The sequence below is a fragment of the Leiobunum rupestre genome, chromosome 3, assembly GCF_980474605.1.
Source record: "Leiobunum rupestre chromosome 3, qqLeiRupe1.1.hap1, whole genome shotgun sequence".
NCBI classification, from domain to species: domain Eukaryota; kingdom Metazoa; phylum Arthropoda; class Arachnida; order Opiliones; family Sclerosomatidae; genus Leiobunum; species Leiobunum rupestre.
The window spans coordinates 57,006,570-57,033,952 of NC_143386.1; the positions used below are offsets into that span (position 1 = coordinate 57,006,570).

At 37.5% G+C, this 27,383-nt stretch overlaps 1 protein-coding gene across 1 annotated transcript in view; it reads right to left on the bottom strand.

Annotated features, from left to right (window-relative positions):
* Window positions 1-6,945: 6,945 nt before the first annotated feature.
* The window catches only part of LOC149953037 (arrestin homolog), a 112,726-nt gene continuing 92,288 nt past the window's right edge, over window positions 6,946-27,383 (bottom strand). Inside the window, exons 5-10 of the mRNA XM_090170227.1 lie at window positions 23,171-23,309; window positions 22,501-22,585; window positions 19,362-19,434; window positions 19,150-19,293; window positions 8,462-8,560; window positions 6,946-7,521 (exon numbers count right to left, since the gene is read on the bottom strand). Of these exons, the coding sequence (XP_090026353.1) occupies window positions 7,338-7,521; window positions 8,462-8,560; window positions 19,150-19,293; window positions 19,362-19,434; window positions 22,501-22,585; window positions 23,171-23,309 (724 nt within the window). The 3' untranslated portion in view covers window positions 6,946-7,337. The remainder of the gene's footprint in view (window positions 7,522-8,461; window positions 8,561-19,149; window positions 19,294-19,361; window positions 19,435-22,500; window positions 22,586-23,170; window positions 23,310-27,383) is intronic.

Genomic DNA, 27,383 nt, shown 5'->3' on the forward strand with positions numbered 1-27,383 from the left:
TTGCCCAACTTGTTTAGCTCCGGGGGTCCGAATTAAAACGTAATAACTTAATTACTTTGAAATTTAAAATTGTCAAAATTATTTTAGTCACTAAACAAGAGGCTGTTCTACACTTATATATTAATTTTACAAGTTAAAATACAAAAATTAAAAGAGTTCAGCTTGACAATGGCGACTGTAGTCTTCCCCCTTAACATAATTCTTTAGTGCCTATAGGATACAAAATAAAAGGATTGATTATCTTTTTTGAATGGCTGGCACAAACCGAGCTTCAAATGTGTAAACGTTTTAGTTAATGGTAAATTTTCGCCTTCTAAATAACTAATAGCGTTCTCTTTTTCATCCCAGCCTCTCTTCACCGCATATTTCGGCGGTCGTCAGAAGGACGTTGCGCAGATTCCAGGCAATTTTAAACATCCCCGATTCCATAAGCGTCCGACTGCAATTTGAATCTCGCATACCGCAGCCTACGGCGGAGCTCGAGGCTACGCGAGTGGGGTAAACGTACCATTTCCACCGTTATTTCGAATACAAGCTTAACTTAGGCTTCTTTGCCTGTCTGGAGAGGCAGAATAAAAGACTGGATAAATCTTCAGGCATAGAAATTTTTGGGGAAGAAACTAAACTATACAGTTAGATACCGGTGGCTTAAGCTTATAACAAATATACCCCAGAAAAACTTATTTTTTTTCCTACCAAGATACTTTCTAGTATTTTTTTTTCAAGAGGAGGATTTAGTATGTAGAATTCCAACGTTACCTCGATATCGCGGGGTATTTAGAAGGGCGTAAACTTCGCCTCTTTCCCTACGTTCCACGTTGGTATTCGAGCAGGATCACGCCGAGTACATTATGGCCGAGAATTGCGACGGGGTCCATAAACGACGCGCATTTTTTGAAAGACTCTCGCAATTTCTGCGTCCGCGCTCCGTTTACCCAAAACGTGTCCCCCTTAAAGTCGTTTAAACTTCTGCCGGGTTTATTTTTAAAGATCTGTTTTTTTACTCTCCATCAACTATAAAAATCTCTTTTAGGTTATTTTTTTTGTACTCCCGTAACTCTTCGACTAGAACCGCTAGGTGAGTTCGCTAGTTTATCACGCAGACCGTATCTTTTACGAGTTATATTTTTACCTATTTTGATCTAATAATATCAAATGTATTTATTGGCAAAAAGAAACGATTGGATATTGGAGCTTTGCCTTTTAAGTTGAAGAATTTATCCTTTTGGAACGCCGCAAAAGCTTGTTTCATTCCGTATTTCAAAGAGAAAACGGAGTCGCTAAAGACGTTATATCGAATTCATATTTGTTTGAAGTATATTCGTTCTCTTTGTCTTTGCGCGATCTACGCCGCTGGAATTTTTAAAATTATCTTTCCGACAGAGTCCTTTCGTGGAAAGGTCAGGTCGTATTAGAAAGATAGATCCCATTTAACCTCTCTCCTTAGCGGGGTCGAGTAAAAGATGAGACCATCCTCCGACTAGCTCTCATCCCCTCCTCTCCTCTGGCGCGTCTCCATCCACGATCCCTCCAAGCAAGCCACTGACTCCATCCTCCCCGCCAACATCGCCAGTGTTTAGAAATAGGGAGGCTTTTGAAGTTTGACGCTAAACAATTTCTTTGTGTGTGGGGGGCGGTTGTGTGTGTGTGTGTGGGGGGGGTGGTTGTGTGTGTGTGTGTGTGTGTGTGTGTGTGGGAGGAGAGTGGTTCCCTTTCTCGCTGTCTCTCTCCGGATATTTTGTCTTGCTTGGGCCCGCTGTTTTTTCCTTCTTAACTTTATCTTCCACTGGATCCTTTTACCGAAATTTTTTTGGCCAGCCTCCGTTAGTTCTGTTGCTAGCGTAGTGGCTTATACCGAGCTCTTGTTAGCTAGGTTGGTTATTTGAGAATCTAGTCGAAGAAGGGGGGGGGGCAGGGATAAAGGGGAAACGAATTTCTTCTTACCCTCCCCAATCTCGCTGGCCACCCCACTCCCTTCAAAATCAACCATGAAGAACACGTAGAAGGGAAAACTGGCCGGCTCCTTAAAGATAACTTGCACGCGTGGTTTGCTTCGTAAATTTTCTTCTCTTTGCCGATAGATGGCGAATATAACCTATCCATGGTGGAGAATGAAAGGGATGAGGTGGGCAGGGAGGGATGCTAACTGTAGCGTCGACCGAAACGTAAATGCTTAAAAATGGCCTCTTCATTCTTTCGCATTGCCGCAGATCCGCTCGGCAAAATCAACAGTCTTTTTTTTTGCTTTCTTGGCCAAACACTATCCCTGCTCGTATAAGATTATCAGTTTGGACGTAGCTCTCGCAATCGAATCTTCGGCACGTCCGTTGTTGTTAGAAGAAAATTGATATTGTTAAGTAATTACTATTTATCCGATAGGGACTGAGATAAGTTATCGTAGTGCAGTCTTTGATGTTTTGAAGTACCTTTTAAAGCGCTTTTGTTTAATGAAATACACGTAACCAGAAGTATATAATATAAATGGTACGAGATAAGTATGTAACCTTTAAAATTAAACACGCACCTTCGTTAGCTCGAGGCCATTTTTCGGTTTAAAAATTACCCAGCCATACCAATCTATGTTAAAATAAATGTTAAAAATATTATTTAAAATTTAACAGCGTACTTATTATATATGTAATTATTTATAAACTATATTTTCTCTCCATAATAGTAGTAGAAAAATAAATATACAATATAATTCACTTCACCCTATTTTTTTCGAAAAGTCTTTTGAACCGTAAATTGAGGTTTAGTTTTGTGTTTAATTATTCTAAAGTTACAATTATATGAGGGGCAAACTACTTTAAAAATTTTGCTTAAATCACCCAGGTTTGTTTACAGGGATTTTATCCAAATGTATAGACATCCGCGTTAAAAAGTAGTTCGATTCTTTTATTAGGCGAAACTTAAGTTTTAAGACTTTTAAAAATTACACACTAGATTGTTTTTGCTAAAATAAACAACATTTTAATTAATACTACTAAAAGTACAATCGTTTTTTTTTGTATTCTCAAATGATGCCTTTAATTCTTACCCAAAAGCTAAGTTTTAACACTCAAAATTGATTTTCTAAAGTTTCGTATTGATTTTGGTAGCTTATCTTATCTTTATTTTAAGACATTTTATTTTACTTCTAAGGCGACATCTGTTGATGTCTTATGTTTTAGTTATTTTTATTAAATTTATTTTTATTGTTTAACAGACTATCATTTACATTGTTAATTCATTCCGATATTATTTCAAAACAAAACTTCGATATGTAGTAACGAAAAGATCGATTTAAAAATTTATTGATCCCGTAAAATTATCATGGAAATTTTGATAAAATGGACACTAAAAAGTTATTTTAAAACATTAAATTTTGTCGTTATAAATAGTTTATCTTTTAGCGCTTAAACCTCGTTAGTGATTTTTTTACTATCATTTACGATCTTGACATAGGCGTCTCCTAGTCGTAAGCCCGATCGAATTATCGACCGGAAACAGCAGTGGATTTTGTTTGTCTGGTTAACTCCTCTGGAATCTTTACAGTATCTTTTATGAATTAATTTTACTACAAATAAATACCTAAACTAAGTTTGTTATAAATGATAGTATACTTGTCAGGTGCATTGTAATAATCGTGAGAGGCGTCTGTATATAGATGGCAGTAGAGTCGTCGAAATTGTTTTAGTATTACCAGAAGTATATAATATATATGTTAGGAGATAAGTATTCATCAACCTATCATTTTATTCGCTTGAAACATGTTCCTACGCAGGCTTGCATTAATTTTTAAAAAAAATTACTATTTCATCAGGAACATATTGTATTATCAATGAATAATTTTTACATTTTATAATATCAATGTGTAATTTTTGCATATTGTAATATCAATGAGTAATTTTTACATATTGTAATATCAATGTGTAATATTTACATATTGTAATATCAATGTGTAATTTATAAATATTGTAATATCAATGTGTAATTTTTACATATTGTAATATCAATGTGTAATTTTTACATCTTAAATCATTAAGCGAAGCAATAGACCATCCTATAAAATTCTACATGTGGTTATTTACTTTTGTGTATAGAAAAACTGAAGGTCTGGCTCGTTTTTACACACAATCCTTAGGGATTTGTGTGTATTAAGATCACGTACTGTGTAGCCGCCGCCGCCGCCGCCGCCGCCGCCGCCGCCGCCGTACACACGATTGCTCGCTGTACGTTAGTGGTACAAAGGCGATTGATATCTCAATCGATAGGCACTATTATAGCCTCGACGGGATTTTCGTAATTTTGGGATCGGAGCCCGAGAAGTTGGGCAAATGCCCAATTTACTATTTTTTGTGGTTTCGCTTTGTGTGGTTGATATTTTATTTAAAATTAAGTCCGATAACGTTAAAAAAAATATTTTTGGTAAGGTTAGGATTCAGCGGATATACAACTTCAGTTATATCAGTAAATATTAAATTTAAGTATAGTTTCCTGGTTAATTTACGGGACCCCAATTTTCGCGGTTTTATATTTTCGCCTAAAAGTCTACATAACGTTCTTTAATTTAAGTCCGATTTTCATGAGAGTTATATTTTTGAATAGCTGTGGTTTCCCTTAACCCTAGATTTGCAATTACGTTGCTTAATTTTAATTCTAAGTGAGGTTTTTTCGACAGCGTATGCGGACCCCCGCAACTTCCGACATGGTAAATCCGCGTGTCTATAGAGTTCTAAACGCCAGTTTCCCTCTCGCATTTTTCAAGGCCGTTCGCGCCGAGCTTTCAACGTGTTCCCAGAAGTAACAATAAGTGTGACCCCCAACGTTTTACGCACGTTTAACGCCCTTTTTACGCACGTCGTACGACAGGAAGTAGGTAAGTAAGATTTGATCAAAAATCACCAGTTTTGTTACTTCTAGGCCTATTCCAGCTTAGGTTGCAGCCGCGTTGGAAAAAGTTAATTTTTAGTGAGTTAATTAGCCATTTCGCGTCATACCTGAATTCTTTACGCGCTGAAGCTATATTCGCATTCCATTGAAAGCCTGCCTGCAATATCAATAACGTATGAACAGGCGCGTAAAAAATAAGTGTGACCCTAAATATTTGTTATGCCCAGAAGTTAAGCATAAGTGTGCCACTAAATATTTTTTTTGACCAGCTGCCGTACACACGATTGCTCGCGGTACGTTAGTGGTACAAAGGCGATTGATATCTCAATCGGTAGGCACTATTATAGCCTCGACGGGATTTTCGTAATTTTTGGGGTCGGAGCCCGAGAAGTGGGGCATTTGCCCCCTTTAGTGTTTTTGGTCGATTGTCATATTTGAATTTAGTGCCAATTGATACAGGTGTCATCTAACTCGTTCGCGTTTCGCTACCTTATTTCCAAAACCAGGTAACTCGAAAAACTTGGTTTTTATACAAATTAATTTAAATGAACGTGTTCGCGTTTCGCCACCTTATTTCCAAAACCAGGTAACTCGGAAAACTTGGTTTTTATACAAATTAATTTAAATGAACGTGTTCGCGTTTCGCCACCTTATTTCCAAAACCAGGTAACTCGAAAAACTTGGTTTTTATACAAATTAATTTAAATGAACGTGTTCGCGTTTCGCCACCTTATTTCCAAAACCAGGTAACTCGGAAAACTTGGTTTTTATAAAAATTAATTTAAATTAACGTGTTCGCGTTTCGCCACCTTATTTCCAAAACCAGTTAACTCGAAACGCTTGGTTTTTATACAAATTAATTTAAATGAACGTGTTCGCGTTTCGCTACCTTATTTCCAAAACCAGGTAACTCGGAAAACTTGGTTTTTATAAAAATTAATTTAAATTAACGTGTTCGCGTTTCGCCACCTTATTTCCAAAACCAGTTAACTCGAAACGCTTGGTTTTTATACAAATTAATTTAAATGAACGTGTTCGCGTTCCGCCACCTTATTTCCAAAACCAGGTAACTCGAATAATTCTTTTCCGATAACATTCCTCTTGGGTTTATTAAGTTAATACATCAGTGGGATTGTGTGTACTCAAATGTCCGTGACATCTTGTTTTTAACCAGGGCGACTCATTATTCGACGTGAACGGGGGAACTTGTAGGATTGTAAACGTACCTTTGTGTGTACATCCTGCCCTTCTACAAGTTCCTTCTACACGTTTTCTGCACATCTTCTGGTGCTGGCTTAACATATCTATTATCTTTCATCTAGCAAATATGCAACACTGGTGGGCTGGTCGATATGAAATAACTATATAAATGTAATATGTCAAGCCCAAATAAGGACTGAACATAAGCCAAATTCTTAAAAACAAAGAATAATGAAAGTTGCCAGTCCTACAGCAATAGCTTTAAAGTCTTTGCCAAGGGTTTGGTTGGCCTAGCTCGGATTTTATAGAAAGGTTTATAGACTGGCGACTAGTCGGGAAATTGGCAGAAGTTACCTGTTTAATTTTAATGATCTAATTGAATACTTATCTCGTAAGAGAAATGTTATAAGCTTCTGGTGTAACGTACCATAGCCGTTACCATAAGTGTATTACATAATTGTGACACTTCCTATTCTTCACATGCAAAAGTTTTACTGAGAGCTATTCACAAGACAGACTGCATTACGGGCTTCGTCACCGTTTTGCGTCCGCTTGCTAACGCGTCACACGTAGCCTTTGACAGCGCCTCGCTAGGGTGAGATTGTCTTCTGGTGATGACGTCACTCCGTTACTAGCTCTCAGTAAAATATTCCCCAAAAGTGACCAACTTATGGAACAATATTATAGACTTATGCAGTTACGAGACGGTTTTTTTTTATAAAATGATTGGCATACGAATGAAGATAGAAATACATATTTTTATTTATTTTATTTAGTTATATTTCTTATACACAAATACAACATTTAAAAGTGGTAGAGAGCAATTTGAAATATACATTACATACCAGAGTTATTTGCTGATAGTGTAGAAAATGAAAACTCGATCAGTTTTAATCATATTATTACAGGTTTTGATAACGGGGGCTATTTTGATTTGCTAAATACACTTTCAAATTTCATCGCGTTTTTTCTTCCTTCCGCGTGCTATCTGCGAAAATTTATAAATTCTCATTTTCATTGCAACAAAAATAAACATTTTTCTCGCGATCGATTTTGTAATGTTAAATTTGTTAATTCTAAATCAATTATTTTTTAATTTGAAAAATAAAATTTCCGATTAAATATAACTATTGTAATTTCTTCTCCAATTATTATCGACACTGATTTTTAACAGACCAAAAATGTATAATTTACGTACTCTGTAGGTATTTTTCTGAAAATAATGTACATTTATTTTCTTGGCAATATTTAAAGAAGAGACATTTTCAACCGACTAGAGACATGCTTCTCATTCTACCGCGGGTGACTTGTTCGAACGAAGGATCGTCTGATTTGACCTTCAGCCCCGATTCAAGGTCGTGCGTTGTTCGGGGACACTTTAGCTCGGTGTCAGCGTGCGTGTTGGGATCAGGATGCATCAGCAGGAATGGAATCAGACAAGGAACTTCGCTTTAGGGAACAGAAAGAAAAAATTAAAAATAGCATCTCACCATACATTCATTTCCGACATGAATATCTAACTGCATTAGGTAGACTCACCACCAGGGTTGTTCAAAATGCATTTTGAAAATGGAAAAGTATTTTACATTTTGCATTTAGAAAAATCAATTTTCAAAATGCATTTTGTATTTTGCATTTTGAGTTATAGATAAAGTGTTTGGCATTTTGCATTTTGAAAAAAAAAAGCATTTTGAACAACCCTGGTCATCACTGGGTTCGATGTGGGCGGGCCTTAAAATATTAATACTACACACCTTTGTTAATGATAATTAACAAATTTAGTACTTGTAAAAATATTTTTCTAAGAGTTACAAGCAATTGTTTTCGTCAGTTAAGGGGGAAGACTACTGTGGCCATTGTCTAATTTCGTGCTATTTCAAGCTGAACTCTTTTAATTTTGTATTTTAACTTATAAAATTAATATTTAAGTGTAGAACAGCCTCTTGTTTAGTGCCTAAGATATTTTTTACAATTTCAAATTTAAAAGTAATTAAGTTATTACGTTTTAATTCGGACCCCGGAGCTAAACAAGTTGGGCAACCGCCCAAACTACCCTTTAGTTAGGACCTGATATCTCGTTTATATTAATATTAGAATTATAAAACTTATTTTAAGCACTAGAGGAAGGTTCAGCCTAATAAGAAAAATATAATTCAATTATGTAATTGTTAAAACCGAAACGTTCAGCTTGAACGAAAAAGAGGCTTTTACTGTATTCTTCCCCCTTAACAATAAAATTTTCGAGATCTTACCGTGGAGCGCAAAGTGTTCGTTATTTTCAAGTGGCTTAAAACCACGTCGAAAGTTACCAGTTAGAACGAGTTCACAATTTAGAAAGTCTATTTATATAGTTAGATAGTCGTGGTAGATCAAGACGGGCTTTACTTACCTGGGAGGTAGTGGGCTCAAAGTACTTAAATAGAGCTTGACTTTGACGTGATACGTTATGATAATTCCGAAATATTCCGCTCTCACTTTATCGGGAATTCTGATTAAAAATTAATTCTGTTAATTAATTAATTCTGTTAATTAAATAATTCTGTTAATTAATTAATTCTGTTAATTAATTAATTCTGTTAATTAATTCTGTTAATTAATTCTGTTAATTAATTAATTCTGTTAATTAATTAATTCTGTTAATTAATTAATTCTGTTAATTAATTAATTCTGTTAATTAATTAATTCTGTTAATTAATTAATTCTGTTAATTAATTAATTCTGTTAATTAATTAATTCTGTTAATTAATTAATTCTGTTAATTAATTAATTCTGTTAATTAATTAATTCTGTTAATTAATTAATTCTGTTAATTAATTAATTCTGTTAATTAATTAATTCTGTTAATTAATTAATTCTGTTAATTAATTAATTCTGTTAATTAATTAATTCTGTTAATTAATTAATTCTGTTAATTAATTAATTCTGTTAATTAATTAATTCTGTTAATTAATTAATTCTGTTAATTAATTAATTCTGTTAATTAATTAATTCTGTTAATTAATTAATTCTGTTAATTAATTCTGTTAATTAATTAATTCTGTTAATTATTTCTGTTAATTAATTAATTCTTGTAACGTAAATTTGAGAAGATTTCAGTCTTGTTTTGACTAGTACCAAACCGTCGCAACGTCGAACGTTGACGCAAACAATGTATTAGGCGTATTCATAAGTAACATAATCAAGCCAGAAGTGTTAAAACAGATTTTTTTGAGATAGAATAGAATATCAAATATTTGTTTTCTACCCAAGTCGAATAGTTTTTTCGAACTTCTTTTAATGTAAAAGCAGGACCAGTTAACTGAATAAATCCCGAATAATTTCATGTATAAACTCTAAAACCAAAACCGTAACAAATATATTTGTTATGGTTTTGGTTTTAGAGTTTTAGATTTATTTCGCTGCTCTAGCTAATCCCAAAACAAGCCAAGACTTAATAATCTAGACAACAAGGGACCTAGCATCTGACTACATCTACATTGTTACGCCTTGGAAAAGGGCAAACAATACGTGTTTCCAATCATGGCAATTGCAGCGTCATTATATCAAATCAGATTTTTTATGAAGAAAACATTTGGCGGTTATTCGACCAAGTTTGGCCAACTATTTGAGATACCACCCTTTTCAAGTATTCAACTATTTGAAATACCACCTTTTTCAAGTATTCGACTATTTGAAATACCACCCTTTTCAAGTATGAGACTATTTGAAATACCACCCTTTTCAAGTATTCGACTATTTGAAATACCACCCTTTTCAAGTATTCGACTATTTGAAATACCACGCTTTTCAAGTATTCGACTATTTGAAATACCACCCTTTTCAAGTATTCGACTATTTGAAGTACCACACCTTTCAAGTATTCGACTATTTGAAATACCACGCTTTTCAAGTATTCGACTATTTGAAATACCACCCTTTTCAGGTATTCGACTATTTGAAATACCACGCTTTTCAAGTATTCGACTATTTGAAATACCACCCTTTTCAAGTATTCGACTATTTGAAGTACCACACCTTTCAAGTATTCGACTATTTGAAATACCACGCTTTTCAAGTATTCGACTATTTGAAATACCACCCTTTTCAGGTATTCGACTATTTGAAATACCACCCTTTTCAAGTATTCGACCATTTGAAATACCACCCTTTTCAAGTATTCGACTATTTGAAATACCACCCTTTTCGAGTATTCGACTATTTGAAATACAACGCTTTTCAAGTATTCGACTATTTGAAATACCACCCTTTTCAAGTATTCGACTATTTGAAGTACCACCCTTTTCAAGTATTCGACTATTTGAAATACCACCCTTTTCAAGTATTCGACTATTTGAAATACCACCCTTTTCGGGTATTCGACTATTTGAAATACCACCCTTTTCAAGTATTCGAATATTTGAAATACAACCCTTTTCAAGTATTCGACTATTTGAAATACCACCCTTTTCAAGTATTCGACTATTTGAAATACCACCCTTTTCAAGTACTCGACTTTTTGAAATACCACCCTTTTCAAGTATTCGACTATTTGAAATACCACCCTTTTCAAGTATTCGACTATTTGAAATACCACCCTTTTCAAGTATTCGACTATTTGAAATACCACCCTTTTCAAGTATGAGACTATTTGAAATACCACCCTTTTCAAGTACTCGACTATTTGAAATACCACCCTTTTCAAGTATTCGACTATTTGAAATACCACCCTTTTCAAGTATTCGACTATTTGAAATATCACTCTTTTCAAGTATTCGACTATTTGAAATACCACCCTTTTCAAGTATTCGACTATTTGAAATACCACCCTTTTCAAGTATTCGACTATTTGAAATACCACCCTTTTCAAGTATTCGACTATTTGAAATACCACTATTTTCAAGTATTCGACTATTTGAAATACCACCCTTTTCAAGTATTCGACTATTTGAAAAACCACCCTTTTCAAGTATTCGACTATTTGAAATACCACCCTTTTCAAGTATTCGACTATTTGAAATACCACCCTTTTCAAGTATTCGACTATTTGAAATACCACCCTTTTCAAGTACTCGACTATTTGAAATACCACCCTTTTCAAGTATTCGACTATTTGAAATACCACCCTTTTCGAGTATTCGACTATTTGAAATACAACGCTTTTCAAGTATTCGACTATTTGAAATACCACCCTTTTCAAGTATTCGACTATTTGAAGTACCACCCTTTTCAAGTATTCGACTATTTGAAATACCACCCTTTTCAAGTATTCGACTATTTGAAATACCACCCTTTTCGGGTATTCGACTATTTGAAATACCACCCTTTTCAAGTATTCGAATATTTGAAATACAACCCTTTTCAAGTATTCGACTATTTGAAATACCACCCTTTTCAAGTATTCGACTATTTGAAATACCACCCTTTTCAAGTACTCGACTTTTTGAAATACCACCCTTTTCAAGTATTCGACTATTTGAAATACCACCCTTTTCAAGTATTCGACTATTTGAAATACCACCCTTTTCAAGTATTCGACTATTTGAAATACCACCCTTTTCAAGTATGAGACTATTTGAAATACCACCCTTTTCAAGTACTCGACTATTTGAAATACCACCCTTTTCAAGTATTCGACTATTTGAAATACCACCCTTTTCAAGTATTCGACTATTTGAAATATCACTCTTTTCAAGTATTCGACTATTTGAAATACCACCCTTTTCAAGTATTCGACTATTTGAAATACCACCCTTTTCAAGTATTCGACTATTTGAAATACCACCCTTTTCAAGTATTCGACTATTTGAAATACCACTATTTTCAAGTATTCGACTATTTGAAATACCACCCTTTTCAAGTATTCGACTATTTGAAAAACCACCCTTTTCAAGTATTCGACTATTTGAAATACCACCCTTTTCAAGTATTCGACTATTTGAAATACCACCCTTTTCAAGTATTCGACTATTTGAAATACCACCCTTTTCAAGTACTCGACTATTTGAAATACCACCCTTTTCAAGTATTCGACTATTTGAAATACCACCCTTTTCAAGTATTCGACTATTTGAAATACCACCCTTTTAAAGTATTCGACTATTTGAAATACCACCCTTTTCAAGTATGAGACTATTTGAAATACCACCCTTTTCAAGTACTCGACTATTTGAAATACCACCCTTTTCAAGTATTCGACTATTTGAAATACCACCCTTTTCAAGTATTCGACTATTTGAAATACCACCCTTTTCAAGTATTCGACTATTTGAAATACCACCCTTTTCAAGTATTCGACTATTTGAAATACCACCCTTTTCAAGTATTCGACTATTTGAAATACCACTCTTTTCAAGTATTCGACTATTTGAAATACCACCCTTTTCAAGTATTCGACTATTTGAAATACCACCCTTTTCAAGTACTCGACTATTTGAAATACCACCCTTTTCAAGTATTCGACTATTTGAAATACCACCCTTTTCAAATATTTGATCAGCCAAAACGAATATTCGCGAACATTTTGAAGGTCTATCGAATTATTTGACGTAACCGAATATTTTTCACACCTCTAAATAAACGTAAATATGAAACTGAAAGATTTGAGTGAATAGGAAATCGTCACACGCTACTCTCTTCGTTGGCAAAATTACTGCCAGCTAGGAGCAACAAACTAAAGGAGAACGCAGCTAGCTTTTAAACCCGCTAACGCAGTTTTGTGTACAAATTCCATTGGACGAACCTTTACGCTGCACGTTTTACGTGCGGGGGGGGGGAGACAATTTCCGAATTTCCCCCTTCCGACGGCAGCAGGCGCTCAAGCGTCTAACCAATGAAAAATGTTCGCAAGAAAATCCACGACTTTTGGCGGGCTGCGTTCTCCTTGTGTGGGGGGGCTGTGTTTGTTGCTCCTAGCTGCCAGGCTAGTGTGATGTCGTTAAAAAAGATTGAAAACGCGTTTAGGTCTTAAATTACAAAAACCTTGGGGTGTTTATATTAGTTACTTTTATGTTTCGATTCAATATTTCATCATCATTTTGACCAATTAAACGTGAGTTGGAAAGGTTTAAATATCCAATAAGCGTTGGCTGATCCTTCTCAGGCACCCTTATCTGACTGTTCCACAAACTGGTTTTAGATCGCGGATAGTTCTAAGTCCTTGACAACATAATGATTTATATAGTCATTGATGAGACAGGCTATCAGGGGCTGTTCGTCAATTACGAAACCAGAGGCGTACCGATAAGGGAACAGAGGGGGCATGTGGAACCGGGCTCTAGAGGTCTTCTGGAGGGGCGCCTAAAGGCCCAAAATTATTCTAACTATATACGTTGCTCCTAAAAGTCCTTTAGATGCGTTTGATTAATTAATTAATTTAGATTTTAACGTTCTTAATGACTGAACACTGTCGAAAGATGAACTCATCTGGATTTAGTTGGGAATTTAATCAGTATAAAATTATCAGTAGAGCCAAAAGTAAATGAACCGAAGTTATCAAACTTCTATACTCCCCATGTTGGAAGTGATTTCCTTATGAAGTTACATTTTAACCTCGAATTTAAAATTGTGCGCCGAAATAAAAAAAAAATTTTTAATGAAACCATTTTTTATACTTAGAAATAGCTATACCCACAATTCTCAAGTGCAATTTATCGCGTCAAAAGACGTAGATGGAAATTATTTTTTATTTGACTCGATTTTCTAATAATTTTCATAAGGAAAACGCCCTCCGATTCTGAGCGCTATTTCGATAACTTCGGATAATTTACTTCTGGTAGAACAGAATCAACGACGTAATATGTAAGGGGTACATAAATATTTACTCCTAATTTATTTTATTAATGACATACATCGGGGGTGCCATATCAAAATTTTGAACCGGGTGCCACATCCCCTCGGTACTCCACTATACGTAACACCATAAGTGTATAATATACTAGCTCCCTATAAGTTAGAATAAGCCATAGATCTAACGTTAACAGCGATTTCTCCCACTAAAAATCCCTGCATCAAATTTTTGCCCTATCTTTTTAGCTTCTTCAACTTCCGTCGATAGCGGAAACGGCTATCTCCATGGTTACGAGACGAACATAATATTAAATGATCATAAATAATATTTAACCAACTAAACCCTTATCCCTAGAGTAGAAGCTGTATGGCTGGCCTTTCCGGGGCCCCAAAACTGGCTGGGGGCCCTGGGCTGTAGCCCATTTAGCCCATGCCTTAAGACGGCCCTGCCTAACGGAGATCTTTTGGGTCGACGCCAAAAAATGAGTTAGGCCTAACGGAGATCTTTTGGGTCGACGCCAAAAAATGAGTTAGGCCTAACGGAGATCTTTTGGGTCGACGCAAACAAATGTGTTAGGCGTAACGGAGATCTTTTGGGTCGACGCCAAAAAATGTGTTAGGCCTAACGGAGATCTTTTGGGTCGACGCAAACAAATGTGTTAGGCCTAACGGAGATCTTTTGGGTCGACGCCAAAAAATGAGTTAGGCCTAACGGAGATCTTTTGGGTCGACGCAAACAAATGTGTTAGGCGTAACGGAGATCTTTTGGGTCGACGCCAAAAAAATGTGTTAGGCCTAACGGAGATCTTTTGGGTCGACGCAAACAAATGTGTTAGGCGTAACGGAGATCTTTTGGGTCGACGCCAAAAAAATGTGTTAGGCCTAACGGAGATCTTTTGGGTCGACGCAAACAAATGTGTTAGGCGTAACGGAGATCTTTTGGGTCGACGCCAAAAAAATGTGTTAGGCCTAACGGAGATCTTTTGGGTCGACGCAAACAAATGTGTTAGGCGTAACGGAGATCTTTTGGGTCGACGCCAAAAAAATGTGTTAGGCCTAACGGAGATCTTTTGGGTCGACGCAAACAAATGTGTTAGGCGTAACGGAGATCTTTTGGGTCGACGCCAAAAAATGAGTTAGGCGTAACGGAGATCATTTGGGTCGACGCAAACAAATGTGTTAGGCGTAACGGAGATCTTTTGGGTCGACGCAAACAAATGTGTTAGGCGTAACGGAGATCATTTGGGTCGACGCAAACAAATGTGTTAGGCGTAACGGAGATCTTTTGGGTCGACGCAAACAAATGTGTTAGGCGTAACGGAGATCTTTTGGGTCGACGCAAACAAATGTGTTAGGCGTAACGGAGATCTTTTGGGTCGACGCAAACAAATGTGTTAGGCGTAACGGAGATCTTTTGGGTCGACGCCAAAAAAATGTGTTAGGCCTAACGGAGATCTTTTGGGTCGACGCAAACAAATGTGTTAGGCGTAACGGAGATCTTTTGGGTCGACGCCAAAAAATGAGTTAGGCGTAACGGAGATCATTTGGGTCGACGCAAACAAATGTGTTAGGCGTAACGGAGATCATTTGGGTCGACGCAAACAAATGTGTTAGGCGTAACGGAGATCTTTTGGGTCGACGCAAACAAATGTGTTAGGCGTAACGGAGATCATTTGGGTCGACGCAAACAAATGTGTTAGGCGTAACGGAGATCTTTTGGGTCAACGCAAACAAATGTGTTAGGCGTAACGGAGATCTTTTGGGTCGACGCAAACAAATGTGTTAGGCGTAACGGAGATCTTTTGGGTCGACGCAAACAAATGTGTTAGGCGTAACGGAGATCTTTTGGGTCGACGCCAAAAAAATGTGTTAGGCCTAACGGAGATCTTTTGGGTCGACGCAAACAAATGTGTTAGGCGTAACGGAGATCTTTTGGGTCGACGCAAACAAATGTGTTAGGCGTAACGGAGATCTTTTGGGTCGACGCAAACAAATGTGTTAGGCGTAACGGAGATCATTTGGGTCGACGCAAACAAATGTGTTAGGCGTAACGGAGATCTTTTGGGTCGACGCCAAAAAAATGTGTTAGGCCTAACGGAGATCTTTTGGGTCGACGCAAACAAATGTGTTAGGCGTAACGGAGATCTTTTGGGTCGACGCCAAAAAATGAGTTAGGCGTAACGGAGATCATTTGGGTCGACGCAAACAAATGTGTTAGGCGTAACGGAGATCTTTTGGGTCGACGCAAACAAATGTGTTAGGCGTAACGGAGATCTTTTGGGTCGACGCAAACAAATGTGTTAGGCGTAACGGAGATCTTTTGGGTCGACGCAAACAAATGTGTTAGGCGTAACGGAGATCTTTTGGGTCGACGCAAACAAATGTGTTAGGCGTAACGGAGATCTTTTGGGTCGACGCAAACAAATGTGTTAGGCGTAACGGAGATCTTTTGGGTCGACGCAAACAAATGTGTTAGGCCTAACGGAGATCTTTTGGGTCGACGCAAACAAATGTGTTAGGCGTAACGGAGATCTTTTGGGTCGACGCAAACAAATGTGTTAGGCGTAACGGAGATCTTTTGGGTCGACGCCAAAAAAATGTGTTAGGCCTAACGGAGATCTTTTGGGTCGACGCAAACAAATGTGTTAGGCGTAACGGAGATCTTTTGGGTCGACGCAAACAAATGTGTTAGGCGTAACGGAGATCTTTTGGGTCGACGCAAACAAATGTGTTAGGCGTAACGGAGATCATTTGGGTCGACGCAAACAAATGTGTTAGGCGTAACGGAGATCTTTTGGGTCGACGCAAACAAATGTGTTAGGCGTAACGGAGATCTTTTGGGTCGACGCAAACAAATGTGTTAGGCGTAACGGAGATCTTTTGGGTCGACGCAAACAAATGTGTTAGGCGTAACGGAGATCTTTTGGGTCGACGCAAACAAATGTGTTAGGCCTAACGGAGATCTTTTGGGTCGACGCAAACAAATGTGTTAGGCGTAACGGAGATCTTTTGGGTCGACGCAAACAAATGTGTTAGGCGTAACGGAGATCTTTTGGGTCGACGCCAAAAAAATGTGTTAGGCCTAACGGAGATCTTTTGGGTCGACGCAAACAAATGTGTTAGGCGTAACGGAGATCTTTTGGGTCGACGCAAACAAATGTGTTAGGCGTAACGGAGATCTTTTGGGTCGACGCAAACAAATGTGTTAGGCGTAACGGAGATCATTTGGGTCGACGCAAACAAATGTGTTAGGCGTAACGGAGATCTTTTGGGTCGACGCAAACAAATGTGTTAGGCGTAACGGAGATCTTTTGGGTCGACGCAAACAAATGTGTTAGGCGTAACGGAGATCTTTTGGGTCGACGCAAACAAATGTGTTAGGCGTAACGGAGATCTTTTGGGTCGACGCCAAAAAAATGTGTTAGGCCTAACGGAGATCTTTTGGGTCGACGCAAACAAATGTGTTAGGCGTAACGGAGATCTTTTGGGTCGACGCCAAAAAATGAGTTAGGCGTAACGGAGATCATTTGGGTCGACGCAAACAAATGTGTTAGGCGTAACGGAGATCTTTTGGGTCGACGCAAACAAATGTGTTAGGCGTAACGGAGATCTTTTGGGTCGACGCAAACAAATGTGTTAGGCGTAACGGAGATCTTTTGGGTCGACGCAAACAAATGTGTTAGGCGTAACGGAGATCTTTTGGGTCGACGCAAACAAATGTGTTAGGCGTAACGGAGATCTTTTGGGTCGACGCAAACAAATGTGTTAGGCGTAACGGAGATCTTTTGGGTCGACGCAAACAAATGTGTTAGGCGTAACGGAGATCATTTGGGTCGACGCAAACAAATGTGTTAGGCGTAACGGAGATCTTTTGGGTCGACGCAAACAAATGTGTTAGGCGTAACGGAGATCTTTTGGGTCGACGCAAACAAATGTGTTAGGCGTAACGGAGATCTTTTGGGTCGACGCAAACAAATGTGTTAGGCGTAACGGAGATCTTTTGGGTCGACGCAAACAAATGTGTTAGGCGTAACGGAGATCTTTTGGGTCGACGCAAACAAATGTGTTAGGCGTAACGGAGATCTTTTGGGTCGACGCAAACAAATGTGTTAGGCGTAACGGAGATCATTTGGGTCGACGCAAACAAATGTGTTAGGCGTAACGGAGATCTTTTGGGTCGACGCAAACAAATGTGTTAGGCGTAACGGAGATCTTTTGGGTCGACGCAAACAAATGTGTTAGGCGTAACGGAGATCTTTTGGGTCGACGCAAACAAATGTGTTAGGCGTAACGGAGATCTTTTGGGTCGACGCAAACAAATGTGTTAGGCGTAACGGAGATCTTTTGGGTCGACGCCAAAAAAATGTGTTAGGCCTAACGGAGATCTTTTGGGTCGACGCAAACAAATGTGTTAGGCGTAACGGAGATCTTTTGGGTCGACGCCAAAAAATGAGTTAGGCGTAACGGAGATCATTTGGGTCGACGCAAACAAATGTGTTAGGCGTAACGGAGATCTTTTGGGTCGACGCAAACAAATGTGTTAGGCGTAACGGAGATCTTTTGGGTCGACGCAAACAAATGTGTTAGGCGTAACGGAGATCTTTTGGGTCGACGCAAACAAATGTGTTAGGCGTAACGGAGATCTTTTGGGTCGACGCAAACAAATGTGTTAGGCGTAACGGAGATCTTTTGGGTCCTCGCAAACAAATGTGTTAGGCGTAACGGAGATCTTTTGGGTCGACGCAAACAAATGTGTTAGGCGTAACGGAGATCTTTTGGGTCGACGCAAACAAATGTGTTAGGCGTAACGGAGATCTTTTGGGTCGACGCAAACAAATGTGTTAGGCGTAACGGAGATCATTTGGGTCGACGCAAACAAATGTGTTAGGCGTAACGGAGATCTTTTGGGTCGACGCAAACAAATGTGTTAGGCGTAACGGAGATCTTTTGGGTCGACGCAAACAAATGTGTTAGGCGTAACGGAGATCTTTTGGGTCGACGCAAACAAATGTGTTAGGCGTAACGGAGATCTTTTGGGTCGACGCAAACAAATGTGTTAGGCGTAACGGAGATCTTTTGGGTCGACGCAAACAAATGTGTTAGGCGTAACGGAGATCTTTTGGGTCGACGCAAACAAATGTGTTAGGCGTAACGGAGATCATTTGGGTCGACGCAAACAAATGTGTTAGGCGTAACGGAGATCTTTTGGGTCGACGCAAACAAATGTGTTAGGCCTAACGGAGATCTCTTGCGGCGACCCTCGTCATCAAGTAGTTTTTAGCTAGTGAAAATCAGACTTAAATGGTTATGTACATGGTTGTCGAGGAAAGGGTGTCGTCTTCGGAGTTGAGTCTGCCTTGAGTGAAGACGCCGTACTTGGCTCGGTTCTGATCAACGTTGGGCGAAAGCGTGAAGCGTTGCTGACACGTTTTGCCGGGAGAAATGGGACAACATTGACTGCAAGAATGGAATCAATTCAGTTAATGACTACGTTTTGACGTGTCTGGGAATGAACGTGGTCGTACTTGCTGTCTATACTGGCCACATTGACTTTCCATCGTCCCGTCGAAAACATACATATGTCCGCTACTTGGACCACTGAAATGGATAAAAATCATCATTCCGAATGGCCGATATTGCTTACATCATAAGTGTATGATTATATTAATAACCAGCTAGGCTAATACCCAAGGCACCACCCTAGGCCTAAGTCGTCTAGCGAATTTCATTGCCTTTAATTCAGGTGGCCGGGTTACAATGCGTAGGAGGGTGGTGGCAAGCCCTTCATGCCACGCGAGCCAACAGCTCCTTACAATAACTTTTACCGTTAACGTCTACAAGTTTTTATGGAAAGGGGAAACCGAAGAACTCGGGGAGAGAGCTTTTCCAACTCAACGCGGAAGGAGTTGTTCCGCGTTTCCACCCAGTGCCACAAGCTGGGATCAAACCAGGCTCCTCTTGCTGCCAGTGTTGGGCACCGCTCATCTCATTGTGAGCGGATTTGTTATTATGAGCGAAAATGAGTGGTAAAATATATTTTTAAAAGAGCGCAAAACAAAAATGAGAGGAGCGAAAATTTTACCGCTCAAAAAAGAGTGGAAAAATAAGAGCGAAAATTTTACCACTCAAAAAAGAGCGGAAAGAGAGGAGCGAAAATTTTACCGCTCAAAAAAGAGCTGAAAGAGAGGAGCGAAAATTTTACCGCTCAAAAAAGAGCGGAAAGAGAGGAGCGAAAATTATACCACTCAAAAAAGAGCGGAAAGAGAGGAGCGAAAATTATACCGCTCAAAAAAAGAGCGGAAAGAGAGGAGCGAAAATTTTACCACTCAAAAAAGAGCGGAAAGAGAGGAGTGAAAATTTTACCCCCCAAAAAAGAGCGGAAAGAGAGGAGCGAAAATTTTACCGCTCAATAAGACGTGAGCGTGAGCGGCTCATGGACGAAAATGCCCAACACTGCTTGCTGCGAGGCGAAAGTGCTAACCATTCCGCCACCCCACCTTCTTCAAAAGTGTGACAATTCCCTATATTCCCCGTTATAAATTTCTACCAAGAACCATTTGTAGAATGACAATAATAATTAGCAAATATTTATTACCAAACCCTTGGAAGACCACACAATTTTAGTCATCAGGCTTAATAAGTGTTAGTGGCCATAGTGGTCATAGTGAGCGCAGCCGTAGAGCCTTGGAGGAATAAAGTGGGGGAGTAGCGATCGGGTGGCGATTTCGGTTTCACCTGTGAGTTAAGAGCTACTGAAGCACCACCCTCGGAATCTGGCTTATTTAGTATCCCGACATCTATGTGGGAATGAAGCAACTATATACGATTTCGAAATTAAATAAAATAAATTCAACAAAATCGCCACCCAATTGATACTCCCTCATTTTATTCCTACAATGTAGCACAGCGTAAATAACACGTTGTAGGTTAGTTTCCCTTTCAGTTCCGTATTTGTCTCACTAGAGGAGCTTATCTCTCGACTATGACGTCAATTGTAGTCATTCGTAATTCTCAATTTTTCCGTAACTCTGTGTTGAACATTTACTAATGTTTTTTGACTTCACCATTCGCGTAATAAATTTAATAATAAAAATATAATAAGATTTCAAATCTTTTAACTCTAATCAAAACATGTTTTTTTTCTAAGTTACGATGTTTTTAATCTCAGGAAAAATTTTATGAATAATATAATTATGACAAATCATGTTTAGGGGTTATAGATATATTCGCTTTATCTTGTGACCTGAGTTTATAAAGTGGTAACTTGAAAAATCTAGTTTCGAGAAAATTAAACTTAAAGTTAAAAAGTTTTTCACAAATCAGGAAAACCCCACAAAACGACATAAACGTTTTACATGTTTAAAAGAAACAATAAGCAATTTCCTATTTCTTAAAATCCTAAAAATCAAGTTCGAATGGTCGAGTTAGTATATTTTTACTATAAAATTTTAAATCAAATAATATCGTAACTTCAAGTTACAGCCAAATTAATAAACCTTATTTAAACAAATAATGCAGTAAGTTACTATAAAATCAATTTACGAACAATAATATCGTTAAAATATTAGAGTCACAATATTGTTAAATCGAAATATTTTCTAAAAAAACTAATTATTCTTAACCTCTAAATTTCGCAAAATCTATTGTCCGTATGATAAAATTGAGTGAATGGACGCTTCAATAAAAGATACTCGGTTTCTACTCCCCTCTCCAAATTCTTCTGGGAAGGAGCTATTTCCGGTCGGTCGGTTAAACGGTTAGAATGGCTAGCCACAAAGTCATATTTAAGCCAATTGGAGACGCGTTTTTGCCCTCATTAGAATTTTGCGTCAGATAAGAAACGCGTCGGCTCACGTGTATAAGGAACATACTTATGTTTATTTTCGATAATATATTTTAAGGTAACATATATAATGTTTTTAAAACTAAGTTTAAGAAGATAATAATATTATTATTATCATCCTCTTATGGTATAAATAATTAAAATTATATGTAATATTTTTATAATATCGGGCAATTTTAAAGCTTCTCATGGAGGCAGAGTTAATTCATTTCGTATAAAATTATCTTTTGGAAAAAGATGAAAACTCATTCCTTTAGAACTAAACATATTACTTTTGAGTACGGTATGCAACAAGTGTTTCCTTTTAACCAGGTAATTTTTTTGGCATGTTAAGGCTTAGCAAAAAACTGATGTTACGTTCGAGAAAGTTTCTAGGTTTCTAATATTTCACCAAGTACTATATAAATAATAACTTATGAGTCCTGGCTGTCGGAAATATTACTTCTTGGCAATTTCTGGGAAGATGTTTTATTTAAGCGCCTATTATGGGGAAAATAAGCGATTATTAAGTTGAGAAAATGTTTTTAAACTCAGTTAACGATGTGACCTAATTTAATTATAGGTTAAGTTAGAAGAAACCACCTATGGACTGTGAGAAGGATTATAAAATACGCGAAAAAGTAGATAAGTCCATAATTAAAAGGGATAATATAGCTAAATCCTAAACAAATTTGAAGAAATTTAAAAACTTACTAATAACTCGTACCGATAGGTCTTCGAGCAACGCGAAACTTGGATCAAATAGATCTTCGAGTAATAAACTAAATACTTTTTCGCGTATTTTATCATCCTAATTTAATTATGATTTAACCAATTTATACCTGAAACTTTGATGTGTTTGACATTTTTGTTGGAGTAATTTTGAATAAGAACCGTCACTACAATATCCTCTCCGTGATGGTACAACTGCAACGATTTAAAAAATTGACAAATTAAGTAACCATCGATTAGAAATCGCTAATACTTTTGGAAACGTTTTCACCTGTAAACAGAACGTCGCGTATTTGCTAAGCCTTAATATGTCAAAAAAGCTACCTGGTTAAAAGGAAACACTTGTTGCATATCGTACAGGTGAAACGTTTCCATTTATTCAACAAGCACTATATAAACAGTAACTTGCAGTTCCTGGCTCTCGGATATATTACTTCTTGGGGAATAATCGCTACCTGAGAGCAAAAGTCAAGTAAGTCGAGATACGTGACTACTGAAAGAAAATTGAAAATAAGAATCCTTGAGTGTTTTTAAATTAAGGTGACTCAGTACAAAATTTTCAATATATATTTTCACTCTATTTTTATCAATTTTCATTATTAGATTATCATTGTTATTATGCTAGATTTCCAACTTAAAACTGGTTTTTCTCAAATATGGGCTTTCAGACTTGCTTGACTCTTGCTCTAAGGTAGCGTGATTTTCTTGGGGATGTTTGAATTAGGCGTGATTGAATATGACTTAAAAGTTATTTAGGCGTTCAATCAAAAATATCCGTACCGATTTATTGAGAGTGACCTCTAGAAAGAGTTTTCCAGGACTCAGAGGAAAGTCCTTGGTTGCCGTCGCGCACGGAAGTTGCACCGGCGGTCGGAGGGGGGCGTATTGTAACTTCCGAATCGCCAAATTGACGGTGCTTCTGCAAAAGATTTATTAGGCCTTGAAGTCAAATTTATGTCAATATGTGTATACGTTTTCCCGTCCGTTGTTTAGCGAAAACAATAGAAAACTGACAATGGTCGGCCTTTCAAACTATAACTGTACGAGATAGGATTGTTTGTCTCTAACAACAGTCGGCGTGTAGGCCCCAGCTTACTAGACTAATTAAGCGTTAGATAAATGAGGGGGGGGCTAGGCCCCCATTGCCGACTGCCAATGACGTTAACGGTTGCATTCAATTTAGGAGAGTCTATTTTGGTTTATCTGTACTTAAAATAACTGCTCTGCTTTTACAGAGATATCAGCTAGTGCCTTTTTAACAACCCCATGGGCGTGGGTTGAATAGATTGAAAACACGCCATAGCCATGATGGGCTTTCACTCGCATCTGTTTCTCTATTGTTCACTTTATATTTAGTCTGTTGTTATTCGCTTTACGTTTAATCCTCTGTCTGAATACGTTACAATATATTATGTATAAGAAAAACACAATAGACACTACAATGAAATAGTCTTTTTGTTTTTTACTTCGAAGCCAAGTCGGGATAACCATGGACAGTAAATTAAGAGGACAGGCTTTCCATACCCTTCCACAGTGCATTTTCTTTCTTCCCGCGTATCAATCAGCTCTAGAGACTCCGAGGGAGTCTTGCAAGGTCGTTTGTACCACGTGATCTTAAAATTTTGGAAATGGCAATCTAATGCGGTTGATATTGTTACGTAATTTTTTGCGCTTTATATTTTAGTAATTTTTAATTTTGTTTTTTTTAATTCAATAAAAACTATCAACTGATATTTAGTATATCATATTTAATCTATAAAAACGTGAAAAAATACCTTTTGGCGTAAAAATGTACTTCGTGTTTATCTTTTTTCTTTTTTCGAACAGTATCGTCCACTCTTAGCGATACTTGTTTTTTTTTCAAATAACCTTGGCCGACTCCCTTAGTGTGATTGGTTTACGGGGGCTAAAAACCAGGCTTTTTACCGATCCTCTAAAATCTACTATCCATGGGATAACTATACAATATATTTTTGGTTAGTCAATAAGCCTTTCTATAAAATCATTACGCTTGCCGAACTTGTTTTAATGTATCGGTTTCGTCACGAGATACGTAGGAGTTCAGTTCAGTTTTGATGGTTAGATCTTTATAAAAAGGGTGACTCGTCGAATTTTAATTCGTCTCTTGTTCAACTTGTTAAAATGTTCCACGCGCTCTTTCATATTTTAGCGTAAAAGGCTCGTGCATTTTATTTTATATTTTAATGAGCTCGCGCGAAATCGCTCGAGCCCGTTTACCCTAAGATATCAAGACGCGCGTGGAACTTTTTAACAAGTTGAATAAGACATAAATATAGTTTATGCTAGCTAGGAACAACAAACACAAGGAGAACGTAGCTAGTCTTTAAGCCTTTTCGCTGACCATTTTACGGGCGGGGGAAGACAATATGCGAATTTTCCCCTTCCGACGGCAGCAGGCGCTAAAGCGTCTAACCAATGAAAACTGTATGCAAGAAAATGCACGACTTTTGACGGGTTGCGTTCTCCTTGTGTGGGGGGCTGTGTTTGTTGCTCCTAGATGCCAGTGTCTATTAGCTATCATAGTGAAACGTCACTTCCACGTCACGAGTGACGAGCCTGATACATCTAAAAAAAAAGGCCAATGTTAATTTATAGAAAGGTCTATTAACAGCCAAAAAAACTCAAATCAGGTCAATTAGGCTTATTTTACTTTAAACTTGGTTGTCGTTTATCGAAAGGAAAAACGCGTCGACGCGAAAAATCTCCCTTGGGCCTAAGAGGTGGTTTTCACTAAAGGGACTTGGCGGCATGACGTCACGCCGTACCTTTTTCTATGGCCACCATGCTGGTATTCTTTTTTTTCCAATTGGAAAAAGCATGGGTGAATACGTCATGCTGCCAAGTCCCTATTGCAAAAAAGCGACAAAGGTGAGTTTCGACGCGAAAAATCTCCGTTAGGCCTTAAACAATTGTTTTAATGTATATGGCAGTTTTGTAAACTAACCCTAATTTCTAGCATTGCTTTAAGCCCAAGAATGCACGTTGAGATATTGTGAATTAATACTGGTTAGAACAAATGCTTAGTTTTCACTAGGGAGTGTTACGGCGTCAACTTTGGGATTATTACATTATTACGCGCACTAGTGGAAACTAAGTTTAGGGAATGATTTTCACCAAAGATAATATCCAAGTTGGCCGTAATAGGACAATACAGCGAACGATTTAGGCGAATTTTTCGGAGGTCACGTGCCGGAAGTGGGTTAACCTTCCGTTACAAAACCGTCAATCAGAAAGTTCTCGGAATTCAAATCTAGTGTACTGAGATCTATATTATCATTGTTTACACTAGGTCAAAAAAGTCACGACAGATTCCCGTTAAGCCTTACCAATTTTTACCTCTCCGATTGTACTTTGTACCCTGGAGGGGTCCGTCTGTGTGTGTGTGTGTGTCTGTGTGTCTGTGTGTCTGTGTGTGTGTGAGTGTCTGTGGGCTGCGAACGCGTTACCAAGGGCAAAGTCCAAAACGCGTTACCGGGGGTAAAGTCTAATAAAAACCGTGTTTGCAGTTTAAAGGTTCGCAAAACCACCCCTGCTGACGGTGAGCGTTAACGGATAAACTTGCGGTTGCGTTGGGTTTGGCGATTTTTTCGTTAACGCTCACCGTCGCTACAGTGGTTGCCTAGTTTTATTGGTAATTTTTTGTTATGGTAATGGTTATGTGTTTGCTATTGTAATGGTTATGTGTTTGTTATGTGTTTGTTATGTGTTGGTTATTGTAATGGTTATGTGTTTGTTATTGTAATGGTTGTTATCTCTCCGAATTTTCCTATTGACTTTTGGGACGGACCGAGTGCTGAGGGTTACGATAAACGTCTCAACGTCCAAATGGCAGGGTTTCCACCAATTGTTTACGGTATTCGTCTTAGTATCAAGACCTCCTGGACGACGGGCGGACGTTCTACCACAGAACCAACGACACATATTACGCTTCATCGAAAATTAGACTTTCAGCTTTATCGGAAGCGTATGTTTCTAATTAATAATATAGAATTAAATTTCGGTGTTTATTTAAATAGAACGAAATTTCGTGTTCGATTTAAATTATTGCCTCGAAGATATTTTAAAGTATTGTCTTCTCTCTTGATTAAAAAGAATGCGCCGCCCAGGTTTCGAACCCGGGCCGTTCTGCTTGGCAAGAAGGTGTTTTACCACAGAACCACTGACAAGAATAGCACTAGCGAATTTTTTAAAAACAGCTTCGGCGAAAGTCCGTTCTTTTTTACGCTATTATGAGCTTATTGATGTCAAATATTTCTATAATGTGGTTAACATTTATGAATTTCATTACAATTAAAAATCTATTAATTATTATAATACGGCCGTGGTAAGAAATGGAATTTCGTTCTTAGTTTAGCAGGTGGTTTGGTCTTCGTTTAGCCATTGCCTTTATCGTAATAAAAAACTTTTAATATAAATTAATAAAAAAGATATAAATTAATATAAACTCAAATTTTCGTTAATGTATTTTATTAATGATCACGTACTTCACTGGGTTGAGCAAAAGTAGGGTTTAACGATACTTTCGTTTGAGTGTTTTTTTATTTAATTTATTTATTGAACGAGAGAACGAGTTGTTTTTAATTTCAATTTGTTCGATTTTGTTCTTTTTTGATTTTTTTATCTATTGTGTGTTTAGCGTATTTAGTTTTTAAGCGTAATAGTTCAGTTATGAAGGAAATTTCGACTTGTACACATGTAACTGGATCGTCAGTCACTACTGCGTAATTTATGTTAAACGTTTTCGTGACGGATTTGTTTGTTTTTATTTATCAAGAGCTCTAACTATTCCGTCTATAGGGTCATTTATTGTACGTTGTAAGCCGTGTATTGCTAACGGTAAGGTGTTTTTCGATTTTCCTTTCGCATAATTTTTTCAGCGTTTGGTATTTGGGTTTATTTATTCCTGATTTCAAAGTATTTGGATTAACTTGTTTCTTGGTTGAATATATTATTTGATATTTTTCTATTGGTT